General features: G+C 43.6%; 1 protein-coding gene across 1 annotated transcript; it reads left to right on the top strand.

Moving 5' to 3' along the window:
• The first annotated feature begins 549 nt into the window (after window positions 1–549).
• LOC100843611 (serine carboxypeptidase-like 40) lies at window positions 550–5,727 on the top strand. Its single transcript, XM_010240575.2, has 7 exons — window positions 550–1,090; window positions 1,199–1,470; window positions 1,550–1,795; window positions 4,822–4,931; window positions 5,028–5,117; window positions 5,239–5,347; window positions 5,448–5,727. Exons 1-7 carry the CDS (start codon window positions 556–558, stop codon window positions 5,601–5,603), a joined length of 1,518 nt encoding a protein of 505 aa, XP_010238877.2. The 5' UTR covers window positions 550–555; the 3' UTR covers window positions 5,604–5,727.
• The last annotated feature ends 6,452 nt before the right edge of the window (window positions 5,728–12,179 follow it).

The raw sequence follows: 12,179 nt of genomic DNA, 5'->3' as shown, positions 1-12,179 counted from the left end.
GTATTTCCGTATGTTGGTCGTAGTTGCCAGTTTGCCACCTAGTTCTAGGCGTTAAATAGACGTACGACATGGCTTTCTTAATTTAACGGGAGCACAATTTGCCGCAACGGTCGGCATTTCCGATGCATTACTTACACATGTTTACTGGTTCAAACAAATTAACAGGGCTGAACACAATTTCTTGATACAGGGCATGTTATTACCAATGTCGCAGCCCAGCTGTCTCTTTAGATTAATTTGGGCTGGGTTTGCGTGGACCAAGCCAGCGCAAGTTGTTGAACGACCAGGACGCTAGCTAGCTGAATAAGTTGGACCGAGCAATGTATAAGTTTGTCTCTTCGTACACGTGAGTAAGCAATGCTGTCACCGGGGGAAATGTTGGTCAGTTGTCACCTCTGTCCCGTCGTTTGGATTAGCATCGATTTCGGAGAATCCTAAACTGCAAATTAAGCTCTCTTGGAATGTCCGAAAACCTCCTCTGGTCACTCACTGCCTATATAAACACCAAAATGACCTACTTATCCTAGCTCAGCAAGTAATTAACTGGGAATTACGATGAGGAAGCATAACTCGTACTATTTCGCGGTGGCGCTGGTGATCCTGCAGCTGGGGTCATCATCATCATCGCTGACGCATGGGACCGTCCTGCAGCAAGAAGAAGATGTGCTCAGGAGCTTTCTCAAATCCAGGGCCCAGATCACGCAAGCTGCTAATGGGCCTGTCGATGATGATGATGATGATACATGGGCCGACCCGGAGAGCAGCTTCAGCAACCTGCCGACGAGCTGCCCTCCGTCGGCGCCGGGCGCGAGGGAGGCCGACAGGATCGCGGCGATGCCCGGCCAGCCACCGCGCGTCAACTTCGGCCAGTACTCCGGCTACGTCACCGTGAACGAGCAGCACGGCCGCGCGCTCTTCTACTACTTCGTCGAGGCCCCCTACCAGGCCTCATCCAAGCCGCTCGTCCTCTGGCTCAACGGTGGGCCAGGATGCTCCTCGCTGGGCGCCGGGGCCATGGCCGAGCTCGGCCCGTTCCGCGTCAACCCTGACGGCAAGACCCTTAGCAGAAACCGGCACGCGTGGAACAACGGTAAGCTGTTGCAAAAGTTATACGCCTTACATTTTGAAACGGAGAGATTATACCGTACAATTTGTTAGGTTCCACTGATGGTTGTCATGTCTTGCATGCGTTTTGCAGTGGCAAATGTCATCTTCCTGGAGTCGCCGGCGGGCGTCGGGTTCTCCTACTCCAACACGACATCAGAGAACAGAGCAAGCGGCGATAAGAGGACGGCGGTGGACGCATACATCTTCCTGCTCAACTGGCTTGAGAGGTTCCCTGAGTACAAGGGCCGTGACTTCTTCATCGCTGGTGAGAGCTACAGCGGCCACTATGTTCCTCAGCTCGCCGCCGTCATCGTTGCCCTCCGCAAACTCGGCGTCGCAGGCATGAACCTCAAGGGAATCTTCGTAAGTCGACCGATCCCCGACCGATTAGAGTTATTTTATTGCTGGACGAGAGCGTACGACTAATTCTGGGTTTACGCAGGTTGGCAACCCATTGCTTGATTTCTCCAAGAACGATAAGGGGTCACTGGAGTTCTTGTGGAACCACGGGGTGATGTCCGACGAGGCGTGGGGTCTGATCATTGAGCACTGCAGCTTCGGACCGGTTGAGGGCAAGGAGTGCACAATTGCTGAGGATTCCGTCTCAATCGGGAACATCGATCAGTATAACATATATGCGCCGGTCTGCATCCACGGGAAAGATGGCAGTCTCCACTCCAGCAGCTATGTACGTTACAACATTAATGTTCTTTCTCTTCATAGAATCATCAGCATTAACAAATTGACAAATAAACCATTCTTATAGTGCAAACAGCCTAGAATCCATGTTTAAAAGTTTCAAAAAATTCTTACAGAAATAGCGTAGTTGGAGAAGTAGGATATTCTATAGACATGAAAAATTTGAAATCAAAACTCAGTTACATTTAAAAGGGATTAAAAAAGAGAAACTTACAAATAATAGTGCAAACAGTGAAGAGCTAATATTCATATTTGTTACGAAAATTGAGATTAAATTAGAAACGAGAGACACGAATTTAACGTGGAAACCCTCGCGGGAAAAACCACGAACACACGAAGACGCAACTTCACTTATGTTGGAGTATTACAAGCACGAGACGACTGGCCATTTTTAGGTGTGACTACATGGGGTATATATAACGGGCAATAAACATGAGTTCTAATAGGACAAGGAAAACGAGTTCAACTCGTATACCAACACAAAGCCCAAACCTATCCTGCTACGTCTAGGAAAATTGGTAACGGATTCGAATCATATTTCAACAATCTCCACCTTGAGCTGAATCCTCTCCAGTAGTCGAAGAAAGTAAACACCTCCAAACAAATGAGCATAAACACCTTGTGCGTCAAAGTTCATATGACTAGTGAGTAATACCAACTAAGCCTGAGCAAAACTCAAATTTATTGGCAGAAACTGGTTTTGTCAACATATCAACATTACCAGTAATTGTCGTACCTCGAAGGTGGTAAAGATTTGCAGCCTTCATATCACCTTTCATCACAACAAAAGAATCTTTTGTGACCTTGACGATCTCATCTCCACCTGAATATTTGTACTCTTTATTATCAAGATTACTCAAAGAGATAAGATTTTTCTTCAAACTCGGAATGTGGTGAACATCCGATAAAGTTCTGATGGTGCCATCAAACATCTTGATTTGAATGGTGCCAATGCCTGCAATCTCACACGGCGAATCATCGCCCATAAACACAAAATCATTTGGCATCGCTTCATACGTTGCAAACCACTCCCGGTGCAGAGTCATGTGGAAAGTACATGCTGTATCAAGAACCCAAACATCTCTCATTTTGGAATCGCCGGTAACGACAACGAGAACATCACCATCAAAATCTTGTTTGCTAACAATGGTGGCTCGGGCATCATCCTCTTGTTGATCCTTCTGATTGAATTTGCCATTCCTTTTCTCCTTGTTCTGCAACTTGTAACACTCGGAGATTTCATGCCCATCTTTCTTGCAATATTTGCAAAACTTGTATTTGCCTCTATTTCCATTATTTGAACTCCTCTCATTTGTCCTGCCACGAACAGATAATCCCTCACCATGGGATGAACTTGAACCAACGTGAGACACCATATGCTTCATTTTCTCCTTGGAGTGCAAAGTTTCATAAACCTCATTAAGCGTGAGAGTATCACGACTGTATAATATGGTATCTCTAAAATTGGTATAAGAACTTGACAGTGAACATAGGAGCATTAAACCCATATCTTCTTCATCATACTTAACTTCCATTGCCGCTAGGTCAGATATAATCTCCTAAAACTCAGTGATGTGATTTAACACATTACCTCCTTCTTGCAGTCGGTGGAGAAATAACTTTTGCTTCAGATGCATTTTACTGGTGAGATCTTTTGACATGCAAATCTCTTCCAGCTTTGACCATAAAGCGGCGGCTGTCTTCTCAGCCAAACTTCTTGCAAAATATTGTTGTGTAGATGAAGTTGAATTTGGGACAGAGCTTTGCGATCCTTTCTCTTCTCCTCATCAGTCCAGTCAGCAGATTTTTTTTTCGCAAATGCATCCAGTGCATCATCATAATCGACTTGCGCCCATAACGCCCGCATCTTGACTTGCCATAAGGAAAACCTTGTGTCACGATCCAGGAGCGGAAGGTCGTACTTCATGGTAGCCATGAGTAGATAAAATTGGATGCACAAAGTAGTACAAGCTGAAAACAATCCTTGATTGAATTAATTCGCGGAGCAAAAAAACTGAATAGATAGTACCTGGTAGACACCGTGTGGACCAAGCAATTTTGGATCAAAAGTTGATCTAGCTTTCTCCACGTCACGTGGAGAACTAGTACTGCTGCAGCCTTGGACTCGGAGCCAATGATCAGCACGATCGTTATTGTTTGGCACTGCTACGCCTGCTGCTTTATTGCTTCGGTCGCTTGCTGCCGCTGCTCTCTACGTGGCCTGCGAACTGCTGAGACTTGCTTCGGACGGACCGGTTGCTGCTGCTGCTGTCTGGCTGCTGCGGTCTTCTAATAATCACGGTTCCTTCTGTGATCTGTCCGATCCGGCCTCGAGTACGAAACCGAGTAGGATCGGTGGCAACCACCGCGATCGGCGATGGCAGCGCGGAACGGGATAAAACCCGTCGGTTAAAACCGACACCAGCAAGACGTCGAACTCGGACTCGGCGTTGGCAGCGGAACGGCAATAATTTCCCGCGGGGGAAACTCGGCGGAACTGAACTCTCGCCGAAGTGCCTCGTAAGTTTAATCTCAACAACGTGGCTGTTACGAAAATTGAGACACCAATTTAACGTGAAAACCCTCGCGGGAAAAACCACAAACACACGAAAACGCAACTTCACTTACGTTGGAGTATTACAAGCACGAGACGACTGGCCATCTTTATGTGTGACTACATGGGTATATATAACGGGCAATAAACATGAGTCTTAATAGGACAAGAAAAACGAGTTCAACTCGTATACAAACACAAAGCCCAAACCTATCCTATTACGTCTAGCATAGTTGGTAACGGATTCGAATTATATTTCAACAATGTTGAATTTGTTTCTTTATTCCATCTGCTAAACTCGATCAATTGAGTTTGGATTTGACATTGTACACGTAAATAAAGCATCACTTTCTTGACCTATACAATTTTTTGGGAACCTTTTATAATGATATTTTTTATAGCGTTTTCGCTGTAAAGGCGAAATCAAAACTGGCACTGATTAACTGTTGTAATTGATACAGTTACCAGGCTATGACCCGTGCATCAGGTTCTATATCCATGACTACTATAATCGTCCGGAGGTGCAGACGGCGATGCATGTTCGGACCAGAACAGATTGGTTACAATGCGCGTAAGTAACACCCCTGGCACGGTACAAACTCTCTCCGCTATTCTTAGTTATTTTTTTAACCAAATATGCTTACCGCCCAACATGTTCTATCCACAGTCCCTTCAAACGCTGGACCGATTCCCCAGCTTCCATGATGCCAACTATCAATTGGCTGGTCGATGCCGGATTAAATGTCTGGATATACAGGTAAATTACACATGCATTTGCAGTTCATTACTCCCTTAAATACAAAATTTGAAGAACAGAAGTTTCGTCATCCATAGTTGCTGCTCATTTATGACATCATGCATTGCTAATTCGATGTCAGCGGTGACATGGACGATGTGTGCCCGATTACCGCGACAAGGTACTCCATCAAGGATCTCAATCTGACGGTCACAAAACCGTGGCGCCCGTGGTACACACCTCAGAGAGAGGTAATTAACGATGAAATAACTTCCAAAAGATCAAGTTCTTATCTTATCCTATCATGAAGTTTGGACTAATATAAGCTTGATCGATCTCGATCAAATCTAGGTTGGAGGCTATGTTCAGCAATACGAGGGAGGGTTCACGTTTGCGTCGGTGCGGGGAGCTGGCCATCTGGTTCCTAGCTTCCAGCCTAAGAGAGCGCTTGTTCTTTTCTACTCCTTCTTGAAGGGTGTCCTTCCACCAGCAACTGTCTCAGTCTGATCATCTGATGTACGTCAATGAGCATTAAGAACTAATGGTTGCGTTTAATCCTAAGTTTGTAACTGGAGAGACTGCTAGTTTCTAGCCGGATACAAAAATAAAGTGTGATCTCGAGTTCCCTATCGTCGGAGAAGTCTTTCTAAAAGGAGCGTTTCGTAACTCGTATTATGTATGTTGTCCCAAAAAAAGATAAGGACAGCGTTGTTTAACCATCATCATCACAGTTTCCCCAGTTATTCCGTCAATAATTCGCATTAGTAGTCGGTTAATAGGGTTTCTTCTGGTGTTATTTGGGAGGGAAGGGAGAAAAGGGGAGGGCGGTGGGAATATATTAATGCAATTGAGCGGTTTAACGGGTCGGGTCGATGCTGACTTGGCATCCGACATGTGGGAGCCACATGAAACCGTCAAACCCCACTCAGTTTTGGGTACTTCAGACAAACTGCCTTAAAATATGTGGTTCTGCGGACGGTTTTCTGAAATTTACTATTCGTTTTTTAAAAATTAAAAATAATTTTTTAATTTAATTTCAGTTCAGTAAAAGATAAAAAAAGTATATGCACGAACCAATGAAAACTAAAAAGAAACGTTAAAAATCTACTGAGCACAGAGAACGTGTGCCGCGCTTGTGTGTCCGGCAGCGGTACTGGCAGTTAACTTATCCACGTGGCTTGAACGTACGTTACATTGTAGCCTACAGACCTTGTGCACTAAATTTGAATCATCTTCTACCCACCACCTTTTATTTTACATCGCATATATATCTTCACCACTTTCACTTGTCGTCCCAGCTTGATGGCCATCCGGCCGGCCTATATATAATATATATAACACATTCTCCCTCTCATCCCTTGATCATCTACCGCCTCCTCATGCTATATATGCAAACTACAACGTCTCTCTATCTATGATTAAGAAGATTGATCTCTCTTCCCCTGGCCCCTCATTTTCTCCTTCGCTTTGCTTGTGAAACTCGCACACATCTACCTAGGTATGAGAGGGGTCAGGAATACGAGCCAATCGTCGCTGAAATGAACCACAAAAGATCTGCCAATCATGAACTGAACCACAAAACTCCCAAACGTCATGGCTGGGTCTAATAAGTGCAAAAGGGCGAAAACTTTCAGTTTCTGGGATCATTGGGCGAATTGTTAGGAAGGAAAAACATTTAGATTGTAAGTGGGACTCACTTCTGGCCACGTCACCAAAGTAACGGTGGGGCTGGGACCCACCTTGCCTTGCAGAACGGTATTTGCGGTCAGAATCGTCACTGCCGATGTGCACTCCTGTTCTGCTGCTCCAACGCCGGCGCACCTGTCTCCTCCAAATGCCATCCTCCGCCACCGCTGAGATCTCTTCTAACAGAAGTATATATTTAGGGGATTCATTTTCAGAGTCCAGTGAACCAAACATGAGATCGATCCTGTACTTCTGATTCACCTGTAATTGATATTCATAGAGGGGCCTGCTAAAAATGGCATGTTCATCCGCATCAGCTTGCTTTTCTCTGGGGCCGGCTGCAGAGAGTGCATATGGAGGATGTGCCAGATTCGATTTGTTGGAAATTCTCGGCTGATGGATCGTATTCGGCTAGCGCAGCTTATGCGGCGCGGTTTGTGCAGTCGATCACGTAGCCTTTGCTCAACTCGGCAAGGTTCATCAAAGGGGAAGGAAAGGTTCAGTTCTTCATGTGGTTGCTATTGCAGAATAGGCTCTGGATGGCAGATAGATTGGCAGCTAGAGGATGGCCGCACAATACCCTTTGTCCCTTGTGTGATCAGGGTTTAGAGGCGACGACTCACCTCATCATTAGCTGCCCATTTGCGAAGGAGGTTTGGCAGAGATGCAGTGTTCGATGGCCGAGGATTGCGGGGATTGCGGCGACGAGTTCCTCTTTGCGGACCTGGTGAAGGCAAATCATTTTGAGACCTAAATCTGTCCAAAAGGACAAGGAGATTTCCATGGCGGCACTCATCGCTTGACATCTTTGGAAAGAGAGAAACTGCAGAGTATTTCAGCATAAAGAGATGATTGCTGCTGTTTTATGTCATTTGATTGAGGATGAATTCAGCTTCTTGATGGAGGCAAGGGAGAAGTAGTTTTTTTTTGTTTGCTCCTTGCCAGCTGTTGTCTAAGTTGGCTATGTTGTCTCGTTATTTTGAGTTTGCACCGGCTGTTGTCTAAGTTTGTAATAGTTTGACTCTGTTCTTTCTTTCTAATTGAAAAGGCATCACAACTGCCATGTTCGTAAAAAAAGAAGAAGTTCCATCTAGGATTCAGCCAGTTTCAGACACGACGTATCTTTTGTTATTGAGCCTTGATCATGCAGATTAATTAATGTGTCCTACCTAAATATCTTGCTTCATTATTTTGGTTATTGATTCTTGATGATGCAGATTAATGTGCTACCGAAATAATCTTGTTTGATTTTTTGCTCTAACATAGTTAGCGCTGGTGCCTTTCATATCCATCAATTTGCAGGTCACTTTATGTAACGCCCTAGCGTCACTCCTGACAGCTCTCCAGGCTTTAAGACTGGCCCCACAGACCAACACATGTCTTTCCAGCACACTTTATCCTCACTCATGCGCTTCCGAGAGAAACTTTCCGGTCAGTCATCCATCCTCAAATTGCTCTCAGCTAAGTATGCTTAACTTTGAGATTCTTTTTGGATGGGCTCCCGAAAAATAAGTTATACCTTGTTGATATGAGTATTCTATCAATCCTATTAAACTATAGGCCAACGTGTCACACTTTATGATTGAGCCGATTGACCCCCCTCATATTTCTCTCTGTTATTATTATTCCTATTGGTTCCATAAGGTACAAGATGTTTCACATGTATAACTAGTTACTGAAGCCTATAATTAAGGTGATGTAGTTTCAGGGGAAGAGCCAGGATTTGGACTGAGATCACGAAGCAAACAATGTTTAGGAAAGTGCTAAAGCATAACATTATATGATTGGCAAAAATTGGAGTTGTATTTCTATTAAATTAAGTATTTAAATTTAGCTCTATAAATACCAAGCTCATCGAACAAATTCATAATTAATCTCATCGAAACTGGACTTTTCAGCTACTTATCATGTCCTTGAGATATAACAAAATAGAAAGTTAGAAACTGAAACATCCTATAACTAACTGCTCCATTTTCTTATTGCTAGGCAAGTGTTCTAAGCTGCCTGACTATAGCTAGTAGCTACTCCAAAAAAGATAGTACTAGCTACTCGTACTCGTAGTGGTAGCCACGTACTGGTGTACCTTTTAGAATTGAGTGCTCGGTGGTGTGCCAATCTCCAGAATGTTGAGGTAGCAAACATAGTTCACTTACAATCAAATGCGAATAAAAAAAAACATCAGGTCTTGAAATCACTCTGTTTTCTTGTGTACTAGTAGTAATGTGTAGCAGTATCCCTCGATTTTGGTTGTTCATCAGAATGCTTGAAATTCCCTTTTTCCTTTGCCAAACTTGTAACTCGATGAATTTGTGTTGGTGTCGTAATCCTCTACAGGTTCTACGTAGGACTATAATATTTATTTTATCACTAGTGAAAGATTGTGAGTGGACCGGTTGACATTTTGCCCCCTCATCTTAGGGAGATATTTTCCACGTGTAAATCGATGTGTCTTGTGCATTTTCTGTTGATTCAATTTCGATCTGTCAACTTGTGCACATTGGTGACTTGTTGGTTGAAACTATCCTTATTGCTCACTGAGACTTTATTATGCACATCACTGACATCAGTGGACCCATATATCTTTTGCATTGATTTGTGATGTACATCTTCATCAAAACATTCAAGTCTGAAATCTCACCCATGTAACGATGAGTCAGGCATGATAAGATCAGAATATCCACACCTGATTCGATCTACTGGAATTCTGGAAACATATACATCTGCATCTAAAGAACTTCATACAGCTATAGGTAGGAAACATATATCTTAGCCCAGCGCCGGCTGCCTCATCCCGGCCCCTTTTGTCAGCTCCAAGACTCGGGCATAGCCCTCATGCATGCAGCAAACACACGCAGTCTACGTACCTAGCTTTATTTTTATTTTTGCGGGCAAGTCTACGTACTTAGTTAGGGATGAGAGGGATCAGAAATACGCCTGCCCGTGCTTGAGAGGGATATATCACAAATACATGCATGTCGCAATTATTCCAGGCCAATGCATGGCATCACATGAACGCTAACAAACACCAACAGCTTGAAAATGGTATATATGGTGTTCCATGCCGTGCCAATAGGCAGAGAGACGAGGATCCGCTCGATACAACAGCAAGATCACGGACTCGGCGAGTGAGAGCTACGAGGAGCAGCAAGAGGCGCTGAGAGGGGGAGACGCGCCCACACGTCAGGCCTGATGAAAATACCTTTATCGTGAAATTTGTCTCGAATAAAAAGGACTCTCAATGTTACTAGTCTGTTAGGTAAATAGCACGTATTACCCCAGAACATTGATGGTGCGATGGAACTTTTGCTACAGTATTTTTCTTTCCTGATAGTAAAATTTATTGCAAAGAACTCATTTTTTCAAGAGCAAATTATAAATTAAGTTTGGCGCAACAGAGTTTGTAGCAACCCCACCAAACTGAACTCTAGTGCTATATTTCTTGGGTTCACCGGTCCCAGTCACGTAAAATATGGTTCTGGAGGAGCATGATAGTTGCGGAGTAGGGTTGTTCTTCAGTTCTTTACTTGGTCTTGATCGATCGGTGAAATTGAAGGCGAGTGAAGCGTAACGGCACAATTAAGACCGGTGTGATCTAATGTAATTAAGTTCATGCAGGTATGATTGATGAATTTGGATCATGCATGTCCCACCCAACAGCGTTTATATATTTCGCATTGTACCGCCTCAGCTCGCAGCTGGTCTCACTCTCTCTATAGATACACGCACACCTCATTCTCCACTCAATCATATAAAGATGATGTTCAGCCACATCTCTATCTAAGAGATCAAAAGGATATATCAACGATCCATCTCTTGTTTCTGTTTCTTCCCCCTGCATGCTTGATCCATCGCGCGCACACACAATATATATATACCTTGGGATTATATAGGGATGGGGGTGATAGATAAACCACCTGTCTCTCTTTTTTTTTCTTTTGCTTTCTCAGCAGATATTTCATAAAACGAACTCTCTACAGATCCCACAAGTGATCAATTTTCGCATGAATTGCTAAGGATCCAGTAAGTCCAACATTGATTCCTTCGGACGTGTCAATTGGACAAATACGCCCATAGTGACTCGGATGAAAATCTCGGCTCCGAAAACTTGCAGTTCTCCCAGTCAACCCTCCAGGACCTAAACAACTCACTTTTCGCCCATGAACAGTTTGTGTTAATGGATTCGTTTGATCAAAAACTTGAGATAAGGGGTATGCGCCAAAAAAGGTCTCATAAGTAGTTATTAATAAAATCGAAGTTGAAGTTGGAGTTACTAAAGTATGGGGAGTCGGTTTCGATTGACGTATGAATACTCGACGGATAGTTTTTTGAACCGCATGTTGTAAACGACCAAGAGCCAGTCCGAATTGATCTTGTAACAGATCTGCAACCGAACGAATACGTTTATTTTTCAAGTGATTCATATCGTCATCGTCAAGTATACCCGTTCCAAATTTCATTCCAATCAACTGATCCGCAGCGGCCAATACATCTCGTGGTAACAAGAATGTATTGTTCTGAGGTATATCAAGATTCAGTCTCCGATTCATATTTCGTCGACCAATCCTTCCTAATTCACATTTTTGTTGAAAAATTTTCTTTTGTAATTCCTCACATAAGGACTCCGAAAATACCAGGTCCCCACCTACACAAGCAAATTGTTGATAAAACTCTAAAATAGCTTTTTCTTTTGACTCAATCCTCTTCTTCTCCTTAGCATTCGAGAAAGACAAGAAAATTTCAGGGTAGGAAACATTATCTAGAATTTCTCTTAGATTCGAACCCATAGCTGATGATAGAACTAGAATAGATATCTTTTGTTTTCTGCTTAAGGGCGGATAGACCGTCCACCCAGTGCCGCTGCCCACTTCTACGAAAGCTGAGCTTAATAAGAGCAAGAGACTTGTGTCAGGAGTGCGTATGTCTTTGCTTGGCCGATATGTAGGATGAGAGAAAACAATCTGCGAAGGATACACGGATCCAAGCCAACTAGCGTGAGTCCCCAGGAGCATGATAGCTGCGGCCTGGAGCTAGCTCGTGTGTTCGGACAGCCGGAGCGGAAGTGTGTTCCTTCGATTAGTCTTCTTCGCTGTGTTTGAACTACGTTTTAAATGTTTTTTTTTTTTGACTGGACTACGTTGAATGTTCAGTTCTTTCTTAATTAACGAAAGCAGTACTGGTTGGCTTTCGCCAACAAACGAATGTGTGCCTTCCAATGAATTAGGCGAGACGCCGTGGCGGTCCACCTTGCGTAATTGCGTTATGATGTGGCCGTTTCCAAGGGAAAAAAAGACACTTAAAGAGATAGAATAAGAGCATGTACAATGCAAAATGTTTAAGGTGGTGTTATAAAATTAAACCGGTTTATTTTTAAGCACCAGTGCTTATTTTTCTACTAGA

The sequence above is a fragment of the Brachypodium distachyon genome, chromosome 4 (assembly GCF_000005505.3).
Source record: "Brachypodium distachyon strain Bd21 chromosome 4, Brachypodium_distachyon_v3.0, whole genome shotgun sequence".
Classification (NCBI taxonomy): domain Eukaryota; kingdom Viridiplantae; phylum Streptophyta; class Magnoliopsida; order Poales; family Poaceae; genus Brachypodium; species Brachypodium distachyon.
The sequence above is the reverse complement of the archived record's forward strand: the minus strand, read 5'-3'. Positions and strand labels throughout refer to the sequence as shown.

Coding starts and splice junctions, on each gene's coding strand:
- LOC100843611 (XM_010240575.2), top strand. CDS start 556: ATGAGGAAGCATAACTCGTACTATTTCGCGGTGGCGCTGGTGATCCTG. Junction 1,796..4,821: donor GTCTCCACTCCAGCAGCTAT/GTACGTTACAAC, acceptor TAATTGATACAG/TTACCAGGCTATGACCCGTG. Junction 4,932..5,027: donor ACAGATTGGTTACAATGCGC/GTAAGTAACACC, acceptor TTCTATCCACAG/TCCCTTCAAACGCTGGACCG.